At 45.3% G+C, this 24,986-nt stretch overlaps 1 protein-coding gene and 1 long non-coding RNA gene across 3 annotated transcripts in view; both read left to right on the top strand.

Moving 5' to 3' along the window:
- Nucleotides 1-9,607, top strand: part of CRISPLD2 (cysteine rich secretory protein LCCL domain containing 2) — a 31,006-nt gene extending 21,399 nt beyond the window's left edge. For both annotated transcript variants that reach the window (XM_056500981.1, XM_056500982.1), the window contains exons 14-15: nucleotides 4,316-4,449; nucleotides 6,300-9,607. In XM_056500981.1, coding sequence (XP_056356956.1) covers nucleotides 4,316-4,449; nucleotides 6,300-6,354 — 189 coding nt within the window. In that variant the 3' untranslated portion in view covers nucleotides 6,355-9,607. The remainder of the gene's footprint in view (nucleotides 1-4,315; nucleotides 4,450-6,299) is intronic.
- Nucleotides 9,608-15,101: 5,494 nt separating this feature from the next.
- Nucleotides 15,102-24,673, top strand: LOC130257977 (uncharacterized). Its single transcript, XR_008841419.1, has 4 exons — nucleotides 15,102-15,246; nucleotides 22,360-22,517; nucleotides 23,552-23,601; nucleotides 24,644-24,673. It is a non-coding gene; the product is annotated as an uncharacterized LOC130257977 (long non-coding RNA).
- Nucleotides 24,674-24,986: the final 313 nt, after the last annotated feature.

Raw genomic sequence — 24,986 nt, 5'->3', positions numbered from 1 at the left:
TCCCTCTGGCTGGAGCATCTCCCAGTGGGATGATGGAATTTTATCAGTCATGCCCTGGGACTCACTGGCCATTAACAGGAGATATCTCCTGGAGGGAGGATGGGCTGTGGGAAGATAAAGATGATTGCCCAGCTGGTTTAAAGATGGCCCATGAGCAGATAATGTGTGCCAGGAGATCAGGGGCACTGCCCCACCTGGATTTAACAGATGGGGACAGAATTCACATTTCTGGCCACATCCTGCATTGCAACCCAACACATTCTCTCCTGTGGTTATTCCACGTGGGGATGGGCAAATGGGAGTGAAAGATGGGGTCAACAGGCTTGGGGAGCCCTTCTGCCCTCCAGCTCAGATTTATTCTGAGGGATTTGTATTTGTGCCACTGTGTTTGGTGAGCCCTTCTGCTCTTCAGCACTGACTCCTTCTTAGAGATTTGGTCATGTCCCTTAACCTCCCCAAGCCTTTGGGCTCTGGCTGTGAAATCATGGTGGCACATTTTTACCTTTGTAAAGCATTTTGGGGTTTATGGATGAACACCAAAGGGCTTTTGTTCCATCCTATCACACTATATTGACAGGAAGAGACCTCCCTCCCCTCTGCTCCTCTTTCTGGGAGATGAGCATTTTCTGAGCAGCCAGGACAGAGCTCAGAGCAGTGGAAAGAAAATGTGTGAGCTGGTTTTATGGGCTTGTTTTTCTGAGCTCTGCTCATGAGGATGAGCAGACACTTGATGCTAAAACTGGGCAGTGTCATTTTCTTGAAATCTCTTAATATTAGGCCTCTGAAGACTGGGTCTCAATGTTTTTCCATTTGCGGGTGTCTGGTTATTTTGATTTTTTCCCTCATTTTCTTTTTTCCATTGGGGGTGGTGCTCAGGAATGCCAGCTCCCTGGCTGCCCTGCAGCCTGTAGGATCTTGGCTTTTGAAAGTCTGGGGGAAGCAGTCAGCAGCTTGTGGACCCCCAGTTTTGGGTCAGCCTGGAGCTTTGCAGACTGCTGAGAAAATCCATCCTGCAGGAATCATCCAGTAATGTGGAGAAGCAATTTTGAAAGCAATTAAAAAAAAAAAAAAACGCCCACACTATTTTTAATTTTGCTCAAGACCAATTTTTTTGAGGGTAGAGCTGCACAAACAGGTTATCCTGGACTAGCTCACAGGCAAATCCATGGAGCAGCTGCCTCCTGCAGTACCTGCCTCCTGCATGCTCCCACCTGCAGGAAATGGGAAATAGTTTTCTCGTTTTTACAGAGCACAAACCTCCCTCAGATCACCCCTGAACAGGGCCTGTGATTACAAAGGAATTAGGTGAGGAGCAGCATCCCAGGCTGGCATTGTGCTGACGCAAAAGGATTAGTGTCCTTTAATGAACCCATTTCCTACTCTCTCCCCCGGGGTATTGTTTCATAAACGGGGGAATGGATGGTGGCTTGGGAGAAAAACAAAAAGCAATCATAGTAAAAAAGTATTTGGCCACTTCCTCAACGGTTTGGTTAATTTTTTTTTTTTTTTTTTTTTTTTTTTTTTTTTTTGTTTGTTTGTTGTTGTTGTTGTTTGGTTTTTTTTTTGACTATTGTGCTAACAGGGTGATGTGGAGGTGCCAGGAAAGGGCTGAGGTTGGCATGAGGTTGGTGGCAAAGCAGGTGGAAGCAGCTGGGACAAAGAGTTTGAGGTGACTCTGAGTGGTGCTGCAAAGGGAGAGGTGGGAATGCTCAGAATGGGAAGTCCAGGAGAGAAATAAGCACAGCACACAAGGAGAATTTAGGGAAAGGCTGGATGGACCTGTGCAGGATGCTGGGAATTAACCCAAGCCCACTGCTGAGGAATAGTTATGAGCTGGATGAGACAAGTGCTGGTCTCCTGGGAGGGATTTGGGAAGACAACTTCATGTCTAGTGTCCACCTGCATGGCCCTGGGGGCACTTGGGCTCCAACTGAGGCTTCTTAAATAAGCTACCTAAAAGAAAATGAAATATTTAACCCCATTTCCAGTCTGCTCTTTGCTTTAAAAAGCAGTTCATGGAATTGTTCATGGGGAAATAAGTAAGGCTGTGAAACAGGGATGTAGAGGAGACGTGAATTTTGGAGTAAATGAATAAAATACAAGAAATATGTGATGGTAAAAGTGGAGAGGCCTGGTTCTGGGATGCTCACAGAACCATGGAATAGTTTGGGCTGGAAGGGACTTCAGAGTTCATCCAGTTCCATGGGCAGGGACATTTTCCATAGACTGGGCTGCTCCAAGCCCTGTCCAACCCGAGCTGTGGGAGCAGCCAGGGGTCTTTATGAAGGTTGTAAAAGAGCTTTTGACTTCCAGGAGACTCAGTCATTTGTCACTCTGCCAGGCTCCTGCTGTGACATAATCCTGCAGGGGAAACCCATCCCCATCCCTGCCCAGGAGCCCCGTGGAGCCAGGAAAGAGAACAAACTCCCCACTTTTGAGATAAGGATTTATAGACAGCTGTGCAGTGATTGGATGGATGGATGGATGGATGGATGGATGGATGGATGCACACAGGCAGGAATTTGTCACCAGGGCAAACCAAGTTGGGAGTCAGCTCTCAGGAGATATGAGCTTAATTAAACCAATCACACTAGTGAGGAAATTCTGGGTGATTAAGCTCTTAGCCAGAGGATATTGTTAATGAGCCACTATAAAGTGTGTTGTCATTTTATGGTGTGTGCCCTGGGGCTCATTTCATCAGGAATTGGTCCCAGAGCATCCCAAGGGGCTCCACCATGGAAAACTGTTGTGTTGTCCATACTGCTGTACTCCTGGACCTGGGAGGGAAGGCCTTGTTCTTGTAATTACTCATCTTCCAAAAGCTCTGCAATCAATTCATCAGAGCACAGCCTGGCCTGGGACATGAGAGGGCTGTAATCCAACAGGGTGACAACAGGGGTCTGTTGGTCAAAGCTTTGAGTGAGCGGCGGAACAGCAAGTCCTGGAACAAAAAAATAGCAGGAATGCTTTGAAAAGAACATTGTTCAGGATGTCTCCCAAATTGATCCAGGACATTTTAATTTTATGAGCCAGTTTTAGATTTATAGATTTCCCACCACATATTAGGGCAAATCCACTGCATATCTTCCAAACACAGCATTCCCTCGCTCCCTTGACCATATATAGAAGCAAAACACCAAACTGGCACTCAGAAGTCCTAGGGCTGCCAAGAGATAGGCCAGAGTGATAAATATATAGGGGACAAGGCAAAGCTGCCAAATATGGCTGTGGGAGCCTGGCCCTATTGTACATATGCAATGGGAACAGCTGCACTTGGCACTGGTTCTGTGGTGCTGGGATTTTTAGCAATCAGGGCAATTCTGGGGTTGGGGTTTTCACCTGCTGCAGTTCCCTGTGCAGGGTTGGTTTTTCCTTTCTGCCCTTCCAGCTTGCTGTATGTAAACCCTGCAGAGAGCTGATGGCCAAGTTTACACTATCCCTCAGCCTTCCCTGCTTTTGCTCCCTTTTCCTGGATGCTTTGGGGGCTTAGTCATCAGTGGTTTGTGTTCCTCCAGCTCTTCTGACTGCACATCTGGGATGTGCAATGCAGAAACTCCAGTCTTTCCAGAGGTGTAATCTCCCTCCACATTTGCTGTTTTATGGGGTAATGCCCATCCAAAAACTACACCAGCCAATGGGGTCAGCCCTTCTGTCTTTCCTAGAAAGAAGGATGTGAACTGGCCCAGATAATTAGTGCCCATTTACCTTAATCCAGGAGAAGCATTTATTTTTCAAGTAACTGTGTGGATAACCTTTGCTGAGGTCAGAGCACAGAGTTTCACCTCAGAGGTTTCTCTGCTGCAGTCCCAAGAGGTATTGGCTGGAAAATTGTCCTCAATTCGGTCTTGGTCCTGAATAAGATGAAGAAGTGTGGATTTAGATGGGATATTGGGAAGGAATTGTTCCCTGGGTGCCCAGAGAAGCTGTGGCTGCCCCTGGATCCCTGGAAGTGTCCAAGGCTGGGGTGGACAGGGCTTGGAGCACCTGGGACAGTGGAAGGTGTCCCTGCCCATGGCAGAAGTGGCACTGGATGAGCTTTTTTTTCCACCCAAACCATTCCATGATTCTATGATGATCTCACCTGAGAATGATGGAAAATCTACTTGTCCTCTGTGGTGATGGTGGATCTTCTTTCACGCAGAGATTATGGCATACCTACAAGATCTAGTCCTTAGTTTGCCCAAAAAAGGATAAAAAGTTGTTTCATAACTGTTCCTTTTTCTATTCCCTGTATTTCTCGGTGTTTATGGAATTAATAAATCTTCGTATATAAAATACAGACAGTGCATAATCAAATCAATTTGTCATTTTTCAGAGCTCCAGTATCTGCAAAGCTGCAGTGCATGCAGGGGTCATTTCAGATGAGAGGGGAGGCTTTGTGGACGTGATGCCTGTAGAGAAGAAGAAAATCTACATTGGCTCCCTAAAGAACGGTGTCCAGTCAGACAGGTGGGATTCTTTTCCTTTGTGCTCCCCTCTTCCACAGCAGGCTCAGCTGCCTGTGAGAGTCAGCAGGTGTCAGCTTGGTTTGGGAAGATGTGGCTTTGCAGTGTCACTGTGAATTGTGACACCCAAACTATTGGAGCATGCTGTGCTGCTCAGCTGCTGAGAGAGGTGGGGGATGCTGTTGAGCCCTGTTAGATGTTGTTTCAGCACAAGTCCATGGTAATACACTTTGCTGTGTGTTTAACACATCAGGAGATAAGCACAGGTATCTCCAGTTTCAGCCCAGGTCATTATTTGGGTTTCATAATTTGGATTTCCATTCAATTCTGGGCAGTGGGATTAATTTCTATTTGTTGATTCATGTCCTCTATTCTCTTTGAAAGAAGCATGAGTAAATTAACCTCTTGAGGCATGATTTTGAAGATAAATTTGCCATCCTTGTAGCTTTTTTTGTAGTTTCTGTTGGGCCAACCATGCTGGTTTCAGTGACCAATTTCAAATCTGTGCTTCCAAAATCCTCCTGACCACAAAAATCCAGTCACAGCTCACCCAGTCCTTTCAAATTTGAGACTTCACTTTCAATCTGTCAATATGTATTTTTCAGATATTGGTGTGATGACACTGATTTCTCAGGGCTGTCTTTGCAAGAATAGAATTTCCCACAACTGGGGGGGGTTGGGTCACTGCTAACTCTGTGCAGTTCTTCTTTTATAAAGACCATAAGGAATTCTATCTAGTTTGCTGGTTTTATTCTAACAATGGATATTCCAGAATGCTTTAGAGCATCTCAAGAAATAAAACCAGACTAAGATAGGAAAGCTATAGCTGTTAAATATGAAGGGTTTAATACTACCAGGGTCACCATTTTCCAATTTGATAAATTTGATTTAGGTGAAAAACCTTCTTTGATTTTTTTTCTATTTCAGTCTTGCTTTCACTTATCTTTTCTACTAAAAGACAACTTTTTACTGGGACGGTAAACTGTGCCCTAGCTAAGAATAAATCCCACCAGTGTCAGGGATGTGCAATGTGAGCAGCCAGGGCTGATCTGAGAAACCAGAGACCTCACAGTGGGGATGAGGATTTGGAAAGTGTTATTTACACTCAGCAATAAGGATCAGCTCATGCTGTGAGATCCACCAGACAGTGAATTAACTTTCCAAGATTGGGGTGAACCCTTGCCCTTTAGGACACTGGAAATAACCTTGGGTAAAGATACACACACAAACAGGTATGGGAAAAGATGGCCTTGAGCATTTACTGCAATGTTTATTTTGTGGGAATATGAAATTTTGTATTTTTCCTGGGTTTTTTCAGTGCAGTAAGACCTGGGAATAGAAACACCTCCTTTCCCCATGCACAGAGCCACCCCAAACAGCTTGGAGTCAGAGTATCTGGGGACACCTGTGCAGATTGAAAATGAATATCCATATTTATTGTCATTTAACGTGAGCTGATCTGGCCATTCCCACTGCCAGCACTGGGAGCCAAGCCAGACAGGCCCTGGGAACCTGCCAGCCTATTTGACAGCTGGTTTTTTAGGAAAACATATTGCTCTTTATGCCTGAATCTCTGCACAAGGGAGCAGAGTGTTCCTGGGATAAAAGCTAGGCCTGTAAGAGTCTGTTGCCTTCCAGCTCCTTTTGTTGGCATCAGCACTACAGATTTGGATTGAAAACATAAATAAAAAGGTGAAACCATGGATTTGTGCCGCTTCTTTTTCATCCTTTATCTTTCTCCTGCTCCTGGTAGGAAAGAGGAGAAATTCAGAGTTGCCTGTTTGGGTTCTGCTGTGTCTTCATTTGGTTCATCCCAAATTTTTGTTTTCCTTTTCCTCTTTTCTTTGTCTCCAGCTTGAAGAACCCCTCAGATGGGAATGCTTTCCGGATCTTTGCTGTGAAGCAGTAAAGCCCCAGGGAAGGTGCAGGTTTCTTTGGGAGAGCTCTGCGGATCTCCAGAGACGCCAAAGCTCCTCTGAACGGCATCAGCTCTGCCCATACCCTCCTTGCCCATCTCCTTCAGGGAATTCCAAAAGAAAAGGGGAAAAAAAACCAACCAAAACCCCCCAAAAAGACCCCAGGTTCTGACTCAGCTGTTGGCATCTCATGGCACCCGTGCAGCGTTGTATCTTCTCGTCTCGTGTTTTTGTTTCTCCAGGGGCATTCAGCGACCATAAACTGTTCCAAGTTTCATTTTACCAGAGGTGTTGCTACACAGAACGGCCATGGCTCCACGTGCAGCAGATTCAGGGATCTCAGCCCGGGCCTGGGTGGTGTTTTTAGGGTGTGGAGCTTCTCCTGGGACGGGTGTGAGGATGAGCAGGCTCGGGGGTGAGCGGCTGTCCAGGCGCTGGGCACTTTGGAATGAGAAACCTGTTGGAAAATTGTGTCCTTTGGGGAGAGGATGGGCTTTGACAGAGTGCTTTTGTGCATGTTGGGTGGTTTCTGTGCAAGAGAGGATAAAAAGTGGTGTTTTCCCACTGAGGTGGTTTGCAGCAGCACTGCTGTGTGAGGCTGCTGGGTACCTCGAATAGTGGGGTTTGGGGATGCTCTTGGCAGCCAAAATTGAGGTTTTGTGGGCCTGGAGCAGGGTGTAAAATGGTGGCAGAGATCCTCACTGCAGAAAATGAGGCCACCAGATCATCCAAAGAGCAGGTTTAGTGTTTGCTGGTCAAACACTCCCGGGTATTTTGCAAATCTGGCAACCTCTGAGCAGTCAGAGAATTGGGGCTCCTGTGCTGGCACATCTCATCCTATACTCCACGCCATAACTTCAGTTAAATGCAGTGTATTGGTTTGTACAGCAGTGCTGGTTGTTTTATAGTAGTTAAGTAGTGATCAAACTAATCTTATTTCTGCTAGGAATGGTTGCATCTGTAGGAAGCAGGTTCACTTTCCCTTTGTGAAGCTCCTTGTGGTGTGTGCAGTTCTGAGACTTTAAAGATGTGGCATAAATTGGGGTAGATTAATTTTTCCTGTCCAATTTGTGAAGCAAACAGAACCCCACTTCCAGTACAAATGCTGTACCTGTGAGCATTTGATATCCAGGATGGTGGGTTTTGCAAAACTCATGTGGTGTTGTAATGATGTTATTCCATATTCTGATTTTTTTGTCTTGACGTGCACCTAAATGCATTTCAAAGCCAAGAGAAGGGCTCAGCATAAACTGCTTTTTAAGGCAGAAGGATATTCCCTGCTGCATATTGGAAATGATTTTTTAATTTTTAATTTAAAAATTATTTTTAAACACAAATCTGGTGGGTTCTTGATACACACATGTCCAGTAACTTCATGAGAAGAAAAAAGTCAACAGTGGCTCTTCAGTTCTTGTAAATGCACAGTCCTTCTGCTCAATAACTGAATTGTAGTACTGGATAACAAATGGGGAAATATTTCCCTCTCTTTGGCAGATGTTTCACAGCTGCTCTTAGGCCCAGAACATGTTTGGTTTAATCTAGACAGATATAAGAGCCAACTCATCAAGCTTTCAAAACACAGACCAAAAGCATTTATATGATTAAATGCTTCTTTAATTCTGTAAACCCCATGAAATCAACAAGGAAATGACATTTAAATGACATTTATCACTCAGCTTGTCCCGCCGCCGGGATTTATTTCCCTGTAAAATCTTAATTTGGAAAAGAAACCTTTTGTAAAACCTGAATTTGGAGCTACTTTGCACTGTCTCCAAAATTCTGCACAGAAAAGCCACTTTTGGGGTGGATAGAGAGAAGTGACTCTTTGTGTCGTCCTTGTTTCTGTAGTATTGTCATCCAAGGTGTACAGTGTTGACTTTAGAGAGGAAAACCGAAGGGTTTCCTTTCTTGCTGAGTAAATTGATGTTAAGAACAGCTGGAACCCATCCTAGGAAAGCTGCTGGTTGGGATGTTGGCAGCGAGGAACATCTTCCCCGTTCCTGCCCGCTGCGAAGCGCTGGGCTGTGCACGGTCTGCCTCAAACCCATCCAACACTGCAGCAAGAACCTGGGACACCCTGGGCCAAAAATGGGCTGGGAATGGAACTGGGGAGAGTGAGAGGAGCAGCCAGGCTCATGGGGACCTCGATGGGAACGTGGGATCCGTGGAAATTCCGGATGGAAGGTGATGGGAAGGGCTCTTGGAGTCAAACCCACTGTGAGCACATAAAAAATCCAAACAGCTGGGGATGCACCTAGGTGACGGGAAGGGGACAAGGGAAGGGTTCTTATTCCAACAGAAATATCCTAAAATGCTTAATTCAAGTTACAATTGCGTATTTTTATCTTCAGCCAACTGGTTTGGATTTTTAGAAACCGATGTTAATTTAAGTCTGTATCTGTTTATTTTTGTATTTGTTGTACAAAAGAGAAATTGTGACTTTACTACACAAATATTTTTCGAGGTCCTGGGTGCTATTAATTTAAACATACCTCCACCAGAATTAGGGGTGATCAGGTCCTCCAAGGCAGTCATGACCTATCAATGACTTGCAATCGTGTGTGCTAGCTATTCATGACTAGGTGGGACACTACCAGCTTCTAGCCAAATATTGACAGATTTTATTTCTGATACCAAGACATTTCTCAGCCTGCTTTATTTCAGTGCAGCTTAAATTTGCATCATGGCTGTATCTCACCAGGCCTGTTCCTCCTCAGCCCCAGCTCAGCACACCTGTAGGCACCTGCAGCATCCAGGTGCAGCCAAAGCTGGTGCTGCCTGGTTGTTCTTTCCCAGTAATTTGGGATTTGGAAGCAAAGGCATGGTCAGTGCAGAACATCTGCCTCAGCCAAATCTCCAGGAAACACAGCCAGGGTGAAATCCAGAGCCTGTGTTGGTGGGGCCTTGGGTCCACTCATTCCTTCTTAAAAAGACTTTCAGCCAACAGCTGGTTGAGGAGGCTCCAGTTGGTCCCTTGTGCAGTCTAAATATTTAGGGCCAGTTCATAGAGTTGCTTTTCTTTTTTTTTTTTTTTTTTTCTATGAAAAATGGTGTATTTTACTTCCTATGTATAAAAGTTACTTGTAAATTTTTGTGTGCCTTTGCATGTTTTCCAAGGGGCTGTGGTTGTTTATAAACTAGATTTTTTTTTTTTTCTAAATACAGAATTGTAAAATATCTTTTCCTCCCTACCCTTCTATTTTCTTTTGATTTCTGAATTATTTGTGAAATAAAACCTTCCTGGAATGAATGTTTCCCTTGTCTTTAATGCTCAGCCAGAGCTGAATTTGTGTTTAGAAGAGCTATTTGGGATTAATCCTGGGGACTAGAGTGTCTCCTGGAGACTCCAAATGAGATTGGGATGTGCAAAGCCTGTTCCACAAACAAATAAACTGCCCAGTACCCAGGCATTAAAACTCAGTCTTTACCCCATCAAAAATCAGAGGTATCCTTAGTGAAACATCCTGAGAGAAAGGGAAAATCACTGCCTGTCTTTGAATCCCTGCAACAAAAGGGCTGAATTAGATTAATGGGTTGAAAATTGCATTTAATGATTTAGTGCAGCAAAATACAAGTGAGGAGAATTCCTCCCCACCTGAGCAGGCTGCTGTGAATTGTACCCTCATTTTTTGAAAGGAAAAGTATTCAGATTTTGTAATTCCCTTTGAAATTTTCCCCAGGCTCATCCTTGCTGACAGAACCACAAATCAAACCAAGTTTTTTCCTGGTAATCCAACCCCATTTGGTTAAAGGAGCAACACAGGGAGTTCATAACTCATCCTCCAGACAATGAGCACCAGATGGGTTTTGACCAAAAATGTGGGCTGGGCCATGGGATGGGTCCTGATTGACCAGGCTGTGAAATTTGCATTTTTCATTACTTATACAAGAGGATTAATGTTAAATTCAGAGGTGTTTGCTTCACTTCAGGGCTGGACTGATGCAGTTGTGGCTGAACAGTATTTCCCTGTAAATCCCAGCCTAGGACTGATGAGATAACATAAATTTCTGTTGAAGGGAATTTCCTGGCTCCTGCATGCTCTGCAGTTCCAAACTGCCCATTTGAATTCACCCTGTGCTTTTGCCCCCCCATTCTTACTGCTGCAAAAATGCTGGAAATATTTGGGAAGATTTTCCTAAGCAGAGCCTAAAGGTAAGCAGAGAGGGGAATTCAGGCTTATTGTGCTTAGAGCATCCTATTAATGGCAGCAGTTGTCTGATGTCCTATTTGGTGATGCTATAAAATGCTCCACCCTGTGAGTTGGAGCTGGATGATCTTTTAGTCCCAACCAAATCCATTCTATGATTCTGTGAATTCTGTGGTAAAATTTAGATCCTGGTTGGCCTAGAGAGCAAAATACTCAAAAATTTAGGGCTGAACCTAAGCCATCCTTTGACACTGTCTCTGGTTTTGTCTCCTCCTGCTCGAGCCCTGGGCTTTGTCCTCTGCTCATCCACCAGAAATTGGTGTTATCACAGGTGCTGTGTGAGAGCAACGTGGCAAACAAAGCTGTGCCTTCAATACAATGTACAATGGGCATGAAAACCAGGTGAGTGAAGGCTTAGGGTGGAACTCACAGGCAGGAAAAAAATTAATTCATTTTTTGGAGTGGGATTCAGCTCCTGCTTTAGCTGAGAAGGCACAAAGATTGGAAGGCTGAAGGAAAGCAGAGGGGAAAGGAAAGATGAAACCCGATGGAGCTGAGGGAGGGTGGCAGGTCTGATATTCCCACATTGCTGGGAATCCTTGGGGATCAACCAGCAGCAGCAGGGCTCTCTCTGCTCGCTGCTTCAGGCACGAATATCTGGTTGCTGGTTGTTTTGCCTTCTGCTCAGCCCGTGCTGAGCTCATCAGAGCCTATGTATAGCCCGGCATAGCTTGGGGTGGGTGTCCTTCCAAAAACCCACAGTCATTTATAGGATGCCCTGGCCATGTTTCCAAAGCCATTCTGCAAACGCTGGGCTTGGCTCTCATTCACACTAAGGACCTACTTTAGGGCACTTAGGAGGCGTTTATGCCACTTTAGGGTGTGGAGAGAGCAGCGTAAGGAAGCCTCAGTGCAAACAGAAACCACCCTTCTATCTTGTTGACAGTGGTTAAAATTGGGTCAGGGAGCTGAGTCAACAGACAGGGTCTGCCTTCTGCAGCTCCCTCTGCCCCTCAGCCGGTGTGCCACAGCAGCAGGGCTGTCCCCAGTGTCCCTGAGCCCCTGCACATGCCAGGGGCACTCAGTGTCAAAAGGAGCAGAAGGGTATTTATAGCTGGCCAAAAGTCAGGAGGAGCAGGTGGAGAGTGAGAGCTGGGAGCAGAAGGCAGAAAAATAAATTCAGTTTTGGGTTGTCTCACAAGGGCTGATTCTGTCAGGCTGGGGCTCCTGTGGGACTATGGGTGACCCTCCCAAGGGGGGACCTGCCAACACATACAACTGTCCTGAGGAGTGCTTGAGTGATATCTGAAGTTTTTATTTAGTGTTTGCCTCAAGTCTTGTTTCTGCACATCTGTTTTTTGCACATATGGAAGGTGAGAAAATATCACCTATGAACTAAACCCAGGGGCCAGAGGACAAGTTTGTCAGGAACAAATCTCAAAACCTGCCTAATTTCCCTCTCCACCAGCTGAGCAGACTTTGTAAGTTTGGAAAAAGAGAGTAAAAGCCAACACAGATTGACTGTAGGAGGCAGGGGTATTCATATCACCTTAGCTGATGTGTTTGTAATGAAAATATTATTTATATTAATGCAGGGAGCTCCAAAACTGCATCAACACCTGTGCTGGAAGAAACAGGCTGAAAAATCAGATGACGCTTGGAAGAGTAAAAAGAATAATAAAAGATGGAGACCAACCAGTAAGGAACAGCCTTAAAGAGATAAAGAAGAGTCAAATCATCACATCATGGCCAAGGAGATGAAAGTTGCATCAGGTGTGAAAGGATCAGCAAGGCAGGTGAGAAACCTTTCAGCTTTTCTTCCTCTGCTCAGGAAGGTGCAATATGACAATGCCTGGGTTTGTACTGTTACTGCCTGGAAAATTCTCAATATTCCCTGGTGGGAAGTCCAGGAGGAAAGAAAGAGAGGCCTGAGAGCTAAGACAACTCCTCAGACAACTCCTGAGAAAGCAGGAGAGATCTCTGAGGATGGAAAAGGTGAGGAAGAGGATGCGTGAAGTGTGTAAAGGCACAGAAAAGGGAGAGGGGGTGCTTCATGCCCAAAGGGGCCCCACTGGGAAGGGATGGGCTTAAAATGTGGTAGGGAACACTGAGAGCACTGGTGAAGGCTCTGACTGGAGCAGATTATCTGTGTGGTCTTTTCAAGCCACCAGGGGTTTCAAGCCTCCAGGTCTTTAAGATTATTCTGGATGACAACTCTTAAACTGAGATTCTGCTTTGAGTGGAAAATGGACTAGAAAATGTCTCGATGTTCCTGCCAGGCGTTTTTTCCTATAATTTTCAAAGTTAAAGGGAACATCCCATCATGTGGGACAGGCTGTCCTCTGTTTGACCAGGATGGGGCACAGGCAGGGACTGTCATTGTCCCGTGGGTGACACAGAGATGACCTGGCAGAAGAAGCCCAGGTAAAGGTGTGCAGTGTCATGGCAGCCATGATCAAAAATAGTCATTGTTCTTTTAACTCCTTGTTGTTCAGGCTTTGTTGGTTGGTTTTTGGGGGAGTTTTTTTAGGTCTTTTGGCAGACAGATGAATTCTGAGGTCCAGCTGCAGATGGACCCGTGGCTGCTGTGTCTGAGATAAAACAATGGGGACAACCCTTCAGAAATGCTGCTCTGAAGACCATGGAAATTTTCTCATCTGCAGAGTCATGAAACCATCCCAGGGCAGCTGGCCAGCCCAGCAGGCTGTGAGTGCCTTTCCAAAGACACCAGGCAAGTCAGGCTGCCTCAAACCCTTACAGCAAAACAGATGCAGGGAGCTGAGTTGCCCAGTGCTGGACAATGCTCTCCCTGGGAACAGCTTCATTATCAGCAAACAATGATCTCTGCAAATCCAAAGTGCTAAATGGGGATTTGTTTGGACACCGACCATTTTAACGAGAGCCATAAAGTTATGAAAACACCCAGCTCTCCATGGGCTCCAAAGTTCTGTGTCTAGACCAAGGAAAGGAGTTCAGGAGCCAGCTCTAGCTGATGTTGTGGACAGCTCTGGATGCAGTTCCAGAAAACGCCTGTGATCCACTTTCAGGGAGAGTTACTGGAAAAGTGGACGTGGGCATGGTGTGGCACAACAGGGGGGCTTGGAGAGGAGGGTCCCCACCCTGGGTGTGCTGCTCTGACACAGGACAGATGTGTGAGGTCCCTGCTCTTATATAATCCATGACTTCAGATAAATCTGATGCCAAGTACCCAAAAAAGGGATTGTGTGTGTGCTGCCTCTTCCCGTAATGCGAACACGCAGAGCTGAGCTGGGACGGTTCTGCCAGTAAAATCCAGTTGTTTTTTTTCCCTTTGCAGTGGGATCCAGGTTTAAAATTAGCTGTGTCCCAGCAGGGCCACCCCTGCCAGCCTCAGTGCTGAGCCCTGGAGGGTCAGGGCCTCAAAAGAGCCCAGCAGCCCAGTTTAAACAGTGACCAGAAAAGTTTGTTCAGGGAGGGCTCCCTGGCCCTAAACAACAGGAGCCACGTTAGCTCCTGCATGGAGAAAACACTCCAACTTTATAAAAACACCTCCTAAAGTAAATATCAGTGAGTCACAGATACTAAATATTAATAATTCATACATTGGGAGCACAAATATCAGCAGGACCTGTAAGGCAGGCCTTTTTAATGTGCAATGTTACAGAATTGGGTATGTGTTCCTCTGGTTTTTTTATTTCTTTAATTTTTTTTTTTTTTGTGCCAACCTTTCCCATTTGAGACACAGGTTTGGAGCTGCTCTGAGGCTTTGGGTCAGTGAACCTGGTTGGAGTCTCAGTCCCACAAGGAGAGCAATTTCCCTGGAAGGATTGAGCAGCACTCCTTATCCAAAGGTCAACAGTGGGGCATTCCCAGGGAATTGGAGGGTTTGACTCCATAATTGCAAATCACAGATAAATTGCGGTTATTTTTTTGATTGACTGACCTTTAGGAAAAAAAAATAGATCAACCCAAACCAACAACATTACGTAAAATTTATGCAACTACCCAAACCCCCAAAGCATTTTTGTCTCATTAAGGATCAAAATGAAGTGAAAGCCAATCGTCATTTTTGTAGGGAGGCAGTTTTATGCAAAAAGTGGTTTTGTTGATCAAAATATATTTTAAAAAAAATTAAATATGCTGAGTTTTAAAAAGTGAAATTGCAGTTATTTCAGTAATTTCTTTTCATGTCTGAAAGTGTGGCTTCTTAAAAGCTTGTTGGAGTTGAAAAGCACTAATGAAAAATTTTAATTAATTCTGTTGTTTGGGTTTGTTTTTTTCATTTTCCCATGGTGTTTCACTGGCATTTGCAGTGGAGACTGAGATGCTATCTGGGTGAAGAGAGGAACAATTTTTTGTGGAAATTGAGAAGGAGTGTCAGCTGAAAAAAGCTAGGAAGTTCCAGACAGAATTGTGGTAGAGAAAGGTGAGGGAAGGTTTTCTGTGCAGTTTGAATGAAAACCAGTCCCAAGGGGATTGAGTGGAAATCAGGATAGAAGGTGACCCTTATACTTTGGACTCAAATTTATTTTTTCCCCAATGGAAAAGTGTTTTATTCTGTTATGAAAGGCCCAATTTCATCATCAGTAATCCCAGAATGCTGTGTCCTGGCTCTGCAGCCCAAGCCTGCTGCCACTTAGGTGGTCCCAAATTTCTTCTTGCTTCCAGTTCCTCAGCTCCTTTTGGAAGTTTTGGAAGGACTCTGTGACAGCTTTTAGCTCTGAGCAGCTGATTCATTAATTAGCATTAGCTTGAAAGGTAAGAGCTTTTTGGTGGCTGTGCAGGTGGAGGCTCTTTTTCAGGAATGGGGAATGGATGCTCCTCTTCACATTTGCTTTTTGAGTTGATCCAGTGGAAGGAGAAAAGGGACACTGTGGCTGTAGGGACACTGCTTCCTACAGAGCTGTGGTGGCACAGGGACAGGACACAAGGAGCCAGTTTTCCTTTCCTTTCCTTTCCTTTCCTTTCCTTTCCTTTCCTTTCCTTTCCTTTCCTTTCCTTTCCTTTCCTTTCCTTTCCTTTCCTTTCCTTTCCTTTCCTTTCCTTTCCCTTTCCCTTTCCCTTTCCCTTTCCCTTTCCCTTTCCCTTTCCCTTTCCCTTTCCCTTTCCCTTTCCCTTTCCCTTTCCCTTTCCCTTTCCCTTTCCCTTTCCCTTTCCCTTTCCCTTTCCCTTTCCCTTTCCCTTTCCCTTTCCCTTTCCCTTTCCCTTTCCCTTTCCCTTTCCCTTTCCCTTTCCCTTTCCCTTTCCCTTTCCCTTTCCCTTTCCCTTTCCCTTTCCCTTTCCCTTTCCCTTTCCCCTTCCCCTTCCCCTTCCCTTTTTTCCCCCTTTTTCCCCTTTTTTCCCCTTTTTCCCCTTTTTTCCCTTTTTTCCCTTTTCACTTCCCTGGGTCTCAGGGGTGTAGGATATGAGTGCATGTCCTACAAATCTCCTCCAGACAGATTCTCCCATGGTGCTGAAGTTACCCAGAAATGCTGAGGACACATTTCTCCCTTCCCCTGAAAGCACCTGGCAGAGTCTGACTGCAGCCTCTGCCTTCTTCCAGGAAATCATCTTCTGTGGGACACTAGAGGATGTCATTCTTCCAGCTAAATGCAATGTAAAGGAAATTTACTCACTAGGAAAGCACAGCCACAAGCAGCCTGGCTTTTCCTGAGCTAGCATTTGGGTTTTCTGGAAATTATGGGCACTGTTCCAGCTCGGTGGCTGGGCAGACAGCACAGCCTTTGTCTCTACCTCTCCATATCAGCAGCTTCCCATGGACTTTCCTCAGGGAAAACTGATGGAACAGCTCACTCAGCTGGTCAAACAGCACAGGCAGCCTGGAAAACTGCCCAGGATGAGCAGGCTGGATGAAATCCCAGCTCCTGCTGGTGCAGCAGCAATGGGCATGGTCATGGCAGGTACATGGTCCATCTGTGGCAGAGCTCAACCAGCCCTGTGCTGAGGGGTGCACTGAGATTTTTGTGCCTTCATAAACTGCATCCCATCCATGGGAGCATCTCTGGTTTGGTGGAAGAGGGAAGGATCATTGCCAGAGCTGGGGGTGTGCAAAGCAGAGGGAAATGCTGTTCTCACCCACAGCCCTCTGGGCTTTTGGCAGATGGGAGTTTCTCATCAAAGCCCCACTGTAAGCTGAGCTCTCCTGTACCTTCTCATTACCTTCTGTGATCTCTGCCTTTAATTAGAGGCAGAGCTGAGACCCCTGGGACTTGCACAGCCACCCCTCTTTAAATTCCTTCCCCTTCCCTGGTGGCAGAGAGGGGCAGGCAAGGGCACAGGGGACAGTGGTGGCAGCAGAGTGGGCACAGCCTGAGCTCAGGGAACCCCCTCCTGCTGCTGGTGGGGGAGGTTTTTCCTGTGAGAGGAGGGAGACAGTAAAATTATTGGAAGAGGAAGGAAAAATGAATCACAGACTCGTTTTTTATAAGTGTACCGAGAATTACTGTAGATTTCAACATCTGTGTTGTCTGGGCAGGAAGAGAGTATTGCAAAGGGTGTAAGGATACAGATCCCTTTTGAAAAGAAAGGCTCCCAAAACCCTGTCAGAATCTCATAAACCAGGGCCTGAGCTGGTCATTGCAGGTCTGCACAATAACCCCAGTTCTGCACAAATCAGAGGCTCCAAACCTGCAGGAAATGCAGGAAAATGTAGATTTTCTGGTGGCATCTTTGAGAGGGTGTCTCTACAGGCTTCCACCGTGGCAGAAGCAGGGCAGGAGGTGGCATCAGACCATGGTTCTGGCTGTCCATGGCTGTGCTGTCCCTCTGGCACTGAGAAAAAGGTGTGGCAATGGGGTTGTAACACTGGCTCACCAGTTTTCTAATTACAGGCCATGAGTGGCCCTCCTGACTTGTTAAAGGGTATTGCACAGAAATTAAAAAATAGGCAAATGTGTCACAGGATGCCCAAAGGCTGGAGCCACAGCTGTAATTCCTCCTCTGGAAACTGCACTGTGGCTTTTCAAACCTTTTTTCACTGAACTGAAACTGTTTCTTTCCTCCTGGTTTTATTGAGCTCTGCTCCAGGCCCCTGGCTGAAATAGCTGCCAGTGCTGGTGTGGAGCAATGTCAGGGCTGTGTCACTTCTGGGTGAAGGGTCTGGAACAAAGATGCCCTCCAGGCAGGGCAGCACCTCATCCTGGACCTGCTAAACCTCCTGAGTGCCAGCTGAGCCAGCAGTGATGGTCTGGAGTCACCTTCTGCTGCAGCCTCATCCCAGCTTGGGTCTGAACCTGCTCTGTGGGTGTGCAGGGCAGGAAATGCAGCTCCCATTCCACATCCAGAGCCAAGGTGTTAAAGGTGAGAAGGGCATTTCCAGGTAAGTCTGGACTTTGGGGTGTGACAGTGCTGGGGATGATGGGATGAGCTTTGGTCACTCTTCTGCCTCACACCAGCTGGGACAGTGATCCACACACTTGTCATTGTGACTGGCCTTGGAATTTGTACTTTGCAGAATCACAGAATTACCAGGTTGGAAGAGATTAAGATCACTGAGTCCAATCCATGGACACCTCAACTAAACCACCCAGTGCCACATCCAGTCTCCTTTTAAACACAAAACCCCTTTTTAGGGACATGGGAATGGATTACTCAGTACTGTGTAGCTGGTAACAAGACAGGAGGGAACAAAATGAACTTTCATGAAGATAAGCCATATTTCCATAACATATATGTTAGAAATGCAAGAAAGGCTCAAGGGAACATAACAGAGCTACTGCAGCCCTTGGCTGTGCCTGGAGGAGACACAAAAGCCTTTGTGCTGTGCCAGGAGGTGAAATCAGCCACCAAGAAATGAATGGCTGTCAGAAGGACAGTGCTGCTCCCTGAGTTATGGCTTCTGGACAAGAGGGAGGTTGTGGAACATCTTTCCACTAACGTCAGGGATGTTGTTGCATTGTTTGCAGCCCAGTTTGGCTGATTCAAGATTTCCAGGGCTTGTGCCTCATCACAATAAAAGCAGGAGGTGCTCACATCCTCGTCCACCCAGAGGAACCAACCTCAACCAGGAGCTTTCAGAGCCAAAGAAAGGATCTGGAGCCATTCCTGAGCCACGTGTTGGAGCTCTCTGGATTTTCCTTCATGGTGCTCCTGCTCATGCTGGATCCCTGTGAACAGCCTGACTCATGGATTTGGGAAAGAGAAACTCAGAAACCCAACTGCTTTCAATTCACCCAAACCACCACGCTGGACTCTGAAGTTCTTTGTGAGGATGATTTCCAGCTAAAATTTCCCAGCAGTAGTCATCAAAGGATGCACACAACAAACAGTTCCACGTTTCACTTTGCTGCTTCTGTACTCTGCTTTGCCCCTATCTTGTCCTCTTTGGCAGAATGTCCACTTGCATCAATCTGAGGTTTATTTTGGGAATGAGCATGAGATTGCCTGGAACCTCTCCAAAAACTTAACTGGGGCCACTCTTTTGATCATGGAGCAGATAAACATAATTCTGTGCTGGCCTTTATGAATTATTTACCCTGAGAAAGCAACTGGCATTTTGTCCATGGCCAGCAGAGCTTGCAGGATTTCTCTGGAGGGCCTGGAACAGGAATGCCCAGGACATTTGAAGGGTTTTGGTACCTGCTTTAGCAATATTGAGGCATGGCCATTTTCTGTTCAAACCTTTTTTTGGTGGGAAAGTTGAACTTCTGTCATCTGAATTTCGTGGCATTTTAAGCTGGGAGTTGACTTTTCCTATGGAAAGTTTTAGTTCTCTCGTGGGAAAATGAGAGCATGGCCAATCTAAATACTAAATAAAGTCACAAATTGCTTGAAACAGTTTTTCTGTGCTGGGTGAAGTGGCCAGTTCCTCTGGCAGCTCTGCTGCTTTACAGAAACCCCTCCACCCTGCCCTGTAGTTGTGTCATCCCAAGTTCTGACGTTGCATGGTCTGGATTGGGACAGCAGGAATCAAAGATCTTGGACTGTGCTCTGTACTTCTGATTTTAGAATGCCCTTACAGGCACAATTCCTCTGCCTTGTGATGAATCTTTTAATCTCTTTTGATGTCTCAGAGAATCTCATCCCAGGTATCTGGGAAATACAATTTTTAATCCTGCTTCAACTTCTCAGCCAAATGAATGAGAATCTTGGGGCAAGTTTCATCCCAGAAATTTATTTTTCCCTAATGAAAGCAAGCTGGTATTCTGTGCTGGGTTTGCAGCAGGGGCACACATGAAGCTGAAACTGTAAATGGCTTTTTCAGGGTGTGAATGGGATGCTCAGTTTTTCAGGCACAGTAAATCCTGATCAGCAACACCCACGGGGGTGTGAATTGGCACAACCTTGTTGGAGCCCTGAAGCCTGGGAGATTTGAACTTTCTGTGCTTTCTGGCACTGACCCCCAAAACAGCACTGACCCCAAAAGAGACCTGAGGCCTTGGAGGAGGCTTCCAAAACTGAGTGATGGAGTTGGGATCACTGGTGTGTAGTTTGAATAGAAGTGACATCACATGGTGAAGGGTTTGAATTTTAGAATATAGTCATAAGTATGGGACAAGATAAAGGTTTGGGGGCAGTGGCTCTTCTTCCTCCTTGTTCTTTCTTCTTCTTGGTTTCAAGTAGTATTTTTAAATTGGATAAAATGTTCCACCCTGTGGGTCAGGGGTGTTTGGTCATTAAGTCAAAAGTATGAATAATATAGATGTTAGCTTTTAATTAGACTACTTGCCTTTAAAAGACCTTGTAACTACCAAAATCCACCAGCATTTTCTGGCTTTTGGCTTGTTAGCTAGAAGTGCTGTAAAACTCACTGTGCTATAGGTAAGAATTCATAAACAACTGAGTCTGAACACAAAACTTCATCTCTCGTACTTCAATTCTGACTGAAGGCAGAGGAAAAAAAAGATAACCCCAAATACAACCTCACTGCTGCTGCTGGACCTACTTCAGCCTTGGCTGCAGCCTGCAGAGCCCCACTGGTGATGTCTACAGAGTGAGATGGGGAAGTCAAACATGCTCAAGCCACCCCAAAATTCAGCCCCAGCCCTGAGCAGAGCAGCTCCTGGAGGGGCTGGCAGGTCCCAGCTGTAGCTGTGACATTGCTGAGGATGGTTTCCTGCTACAGCTGGACTTGGGCAGAGCTGTCCTCTCCCAGGGAATCAGAACTGAGCTCCCCATGGCGTTGCTTTTACGTGCCTGCTCTCTCTGAGGTGTGTGCTGCATGCAGGGGCCAGTGCTGGGTATTCCTACACCCTTGCTTGCTTCCCAGAGCACAAAACTCTGACCAAATGCCTGCATGAGCACGGGACAAACCCAGCTGTAGTACAGATGTGGAAGGGCACAGAGCCTTTGGGTTCTGTCTCTTTTTAAAACAAACCAGCTCTTCCACTTCTGCAGCCTCTTAAGCACTGTCACAGCCTGTCCCCCCAGGGAGAACAAATATCCTCCCCATCCTTCACAGCTGGAAACCCATCTGGAGACCCAGAGATGTGTTTGAGGCTTTGCACATGGAATCATTTCTCATGGTCTCAGAGCTCTCTGTGGGTGAAATGATGTGAGTAAAGCAATTATTACAGGCATCAGCTGTCAATGAAATGAGGAGCAATCTTTAATAGGAACAATTTAATGGTGAGCTCGACTTTGATGCTGCTTTCTCCAGCTGAATTTCTGTGGAGAGGTTGTCAAAGAAGCTCAAGGATTTCCTACATGAATTGTCCATTGGATTAACTCTTCTCTCTTCTCTTCTCTTCTCTTCTCTTCTCTTCTCTTCTCTTCTCTTCTCTTCTCTTCTCTTCTCTTCTCTTCTCTTCTCTTCTCTTCTCTTCTCTTCTCTTCTCTTCTCTTCTCTTCTCTTCTCTTCTCTTCTCTTCTCTTCTCTTCTCTTCTCTTCTCTTCTCTTCTCTTCTCTTCTCTTCTCTTCTCTTCTCTTCTCTTCTCTTCTCTTCTCTTCTTCTCTTCTTCTTCCTCTCACTTTTCCTGATGTGCCCAACTGGAATTGCAGGTAAATTGCACATGAGGCTTTCTTCAGCTGTTCTGATGGAAAACTGGTACCTGTCTCATATTTTCTGTGCATTTAAAGCTGAAGCACATTGTCCTTCATCCTTTTTCCTGTTGCAAGGCTTTTTGGAAACACTCTCTATTTTCTCCTCTGTTCTGCTCTCCACGTTGTGATATGCTGGAAGATATTAAACAACAAAACAGCAAAGAGGATATGTTTTATATTATTTTGTTTATAAGAACACTCTGGACTAGTAAATAGTTACACCCTTCATAAGTGTTTTCAATTTTCCCTTTGAAATAAGAAACAAGTAATGCTCTCAACAAGCAGCTCTTCTTGGTCAAGGATTTTTCTCATTTTAGGGTACACACATAATTTCAAAATCAAAATGTTTCCAGAAAACATGTTTGGGGCACATGGCTTTTTTTGTTTGGTTTTTTTGATTATTGTTTTTTTTGTTTTGTTGGGGGATTTTTGTATTTTTGTTGTGTTGGTTTTTGTATTTTTTATTTTATTTAGAGCCATGTGAAATCAAAGCTGTTACTATAAAGAAATGACTGTTCATGATGCTGAGTGCTTCATGCTCAACAGAATATCTTTCAGTGTGGGAACCTACAAGGGATCTGTAAAAAGACACAGCAACCCCATAAAGTCACTTTCAGGATTATTTATTTATTTATTTATTTTATTATTTATTTATTTTATTATTTATTTCTTATTCATTCTGCAAAAAGTGTCTTGTGTAACAAACCAATAGTTTGAGTTGTATAGGGAAGAGTTTTACCTTCAGACACAAGCCAGTGGCCTGGATTATTCCTTGGAAACAAATGACCAGGCCATGGCATTTCAGTTCTCCTGCTTTGTTGCTCCCAACAATGTGGGATGATCACAAAATCCTCTTTTTTTATTTTTTTTTTTCCTTTTTTTTTCCTCAGGCCATGCTTTTTCCCTGGAGAATTCCTGAGGGCACACCAGATACTTGGTCCCTTTTCCCAAGCTGGGCACAGACATGGAATTCTCCTTGACTTCACCATGAGAGAGCTTCAAAAATTAAATCCCAAAGTGAGATAGCCCAAACCCAGCTTTATTCTAGGTTGGCCTGACATCCTCACAAAGGATTTTTGGTCTTGCTGAGGTTGGGATGGTTTTCTCTGAGTGTGCTGTATTGTTCTGCAATTCCAGACAGTGTTTTTGCAACCCAGTTTAAGGTCACCTTGAGAGTGGCTGGGCTTGGCAGAGCTGATTTCTGGGCTCAGGCTTTGCTGTTGATCTCGAGTTTTTGGCTGATTACACAGAGCATTTTATAGATGAAGTCTGAACAAACCCTTCAATTAGGGTCATAGTAAATAAGATTCTAAGGTTAAAGCACTTTATGGCAAGCAGACTTTTAGGAACTGGTTGTATTAAGAGGAATGATTTGATTAGAGAATGAGAAACAGGACTGGGGAGACAGGAACCTGACCTCAGCAATAAAATGCACAGAGTTGCTTTTTTATTTTATTTTTTTTTCTCCTTCTTGGAATCTGATGTACAAAGGTACAATTAAACAACATGGCCAAAGTTTCAGCAGGCCAAGGCAAACCATTTGTTCTTTTCCTGACTCTGGGCATCTGCACAGGGTTTTGCTTTGCTTTGGTTTAAAATTCTGGGCCAAATCTTCTTCCTAGCTTGCAGCAGGAAGAGGTGGGAGCAGGGCTGGGACCCTGGGGAGGCTGGAGGAGCCCCTGGAGCAGAGCTCAGGGCTCTGGGGCTCCTCCAGCTCAGAACCAGCTTCTGGACACCCCCAAGCATCATGAGCTGAATTTGAGGACTTTTGCAGGCAGGATGAAATTTGGCAGAGCAGCCAGGGCAGATAGTCTGGGTCACATTGCTGGAGTCAGCTCAGGGAGGAGGAGGGGGGAACACACAGCCAAACACCCACACCACCCCAGTGCCAACCTTCATTGCCTTTGCAGGGTTTGATTTGTTGTTTCCTTAGAAAACCAGGCTGAGCTCCCAGCAGCAGATCATTTTCAACCTCTCTGTCTGAGAAAGGAAAGGCTTTGTCCCAAAAGTGGATATTTCCAGTATCACTGGAAATGCTGAGTGGTGTTTGCATTCTTCTTGTTCTCCTTTATCTTCCTGCAGGGGAAGCCAGAGCAGCAGCAGGGCTCAGACACTTGGATGCTGCTGCTGAGGTGAGGATGGGCTGGGAGAGGAAGGGATGGGATGGACACAGGGAGGGTGAATCAGCATCTGAGCCTTTAACCCAGTCTGGGTGCTCTGCTCTGCAGGATGAGTGTGATTGTCCCAGTTCACCTGCAAGGTGAGACCCTCTCAGCCAGCAAATATTTCCATTTATTCACTCAGCTCCTTCCTCCAAGCACCAAAGCCCTGCACTGGAGGTAAGACAAGTTGAAGAGACTTAGACAGAATTTAAACATGTGCTTTTTCATGGGCAAACACTGAGTGATGATTGCACTGGCTCAGGAGAAATGCCCTGGCCTGAAGGTAGCACTTTTTCGTGTTTGTGGAAGTTTGCAAAGTTTTCTTTCTCAAATGAGAAAGAAACAGCCAAAAATATTATGATTTCTACAAAAAACAAGTTGGAATAGACCAAATAAAATGACAATCTCCACTTGGCAGGGAGAAGAGGTGATGCAATTAGCTGATTTTTATAAAGAAATGAGTAGAAAGGTGTGAATTTGATACACAACCCATTTCTGGCCAGAAATACCATGGCATGGTCAGCAGAAAAGATAAACAGCTAAATGCTTTAGCAAAAATTACCTGTGTCTATAGTCAGATAATGCTCAAATATAAGACTTAAGAAATTAAATCATAGGCTAAAATAAATCTCCTTAATTTATTTTCCTTCTCTTTTCTGCCAGTTTCAAGTTTCCTTCAAGTCTCTCCCATTTGCTGAATTTTTCTGTGGCAGAAATCTGGCCTGTCACAATCGACCAAAGCAAAGGGAGTGCTTTCAAACATCCCAGACAGATCATTTTCTCTTTGCTGTTCGCTGGATGATGTTAGAAAACACAAACTGCTTCTGTGACACCTCTGCTACTGTGACCATGTAAAAAGAACCACAGCATTCTCCAGGAGATGACACATAAAATTCAGAATGAGTCAAAATTAAAGAAAAAAAAATACAATCTGCTGGTGCTTGGAGAAAATTCAGTGTCTCTGCATCAACCTCTGGATTTGAGGTTTGTTTTTATTTTTGTTTCCCCACAGGGATCCATGAGCTCATAGATACCTTAAAGCAAGATGTGTTTGCTGAGCATCTGGGCTGCCTCTGCATCCCTGGAGAGTAAAAAAACATCCCTGGGGACCCCATAAATCTTCTATTGATGGCTGAGAGGCTGGAGAAGGAGCTCAGCCCTTAAGTGAGGTGAGGAAATTCTGTGTTAAGGGAGGAAGAAGGAGTCTCACCCAGTTTGAACTGGTGCTGAGGGCAGCCACCCCTGAGGCTCTGCTGCTGGCTTGGCTGTGTGAGGAGCACCAAGGGACACAGAGGCTTTGGGGGGATCCCACAGATCCCTCCAGGTCCTGTCAGCCCCTCTGAAAAGCAGGATTT

Source organism: Oenanthe melanoleuca, chromosome 11, assembly GCF_029582105.1.
Source record: "Oenanthe melanoleuca isolate GR-GAL-2019-014 chromosome 11, OMel1.0, whole genome shotgun sequence".
In the NCBI taxonomy this organism is placed as follows: domain Eukaryota; kingdom Metazoa; phylum Chordata; class Aves; order Passeriformes; family Muscicapidae; genus Oenanthe; species Oenanthe melanoleuca.
The sequence above is the reverse complement of the archived record's forward strand: the minus strand, read 5'-3'. Positions and strand labels throughout refer to the sequence as shown.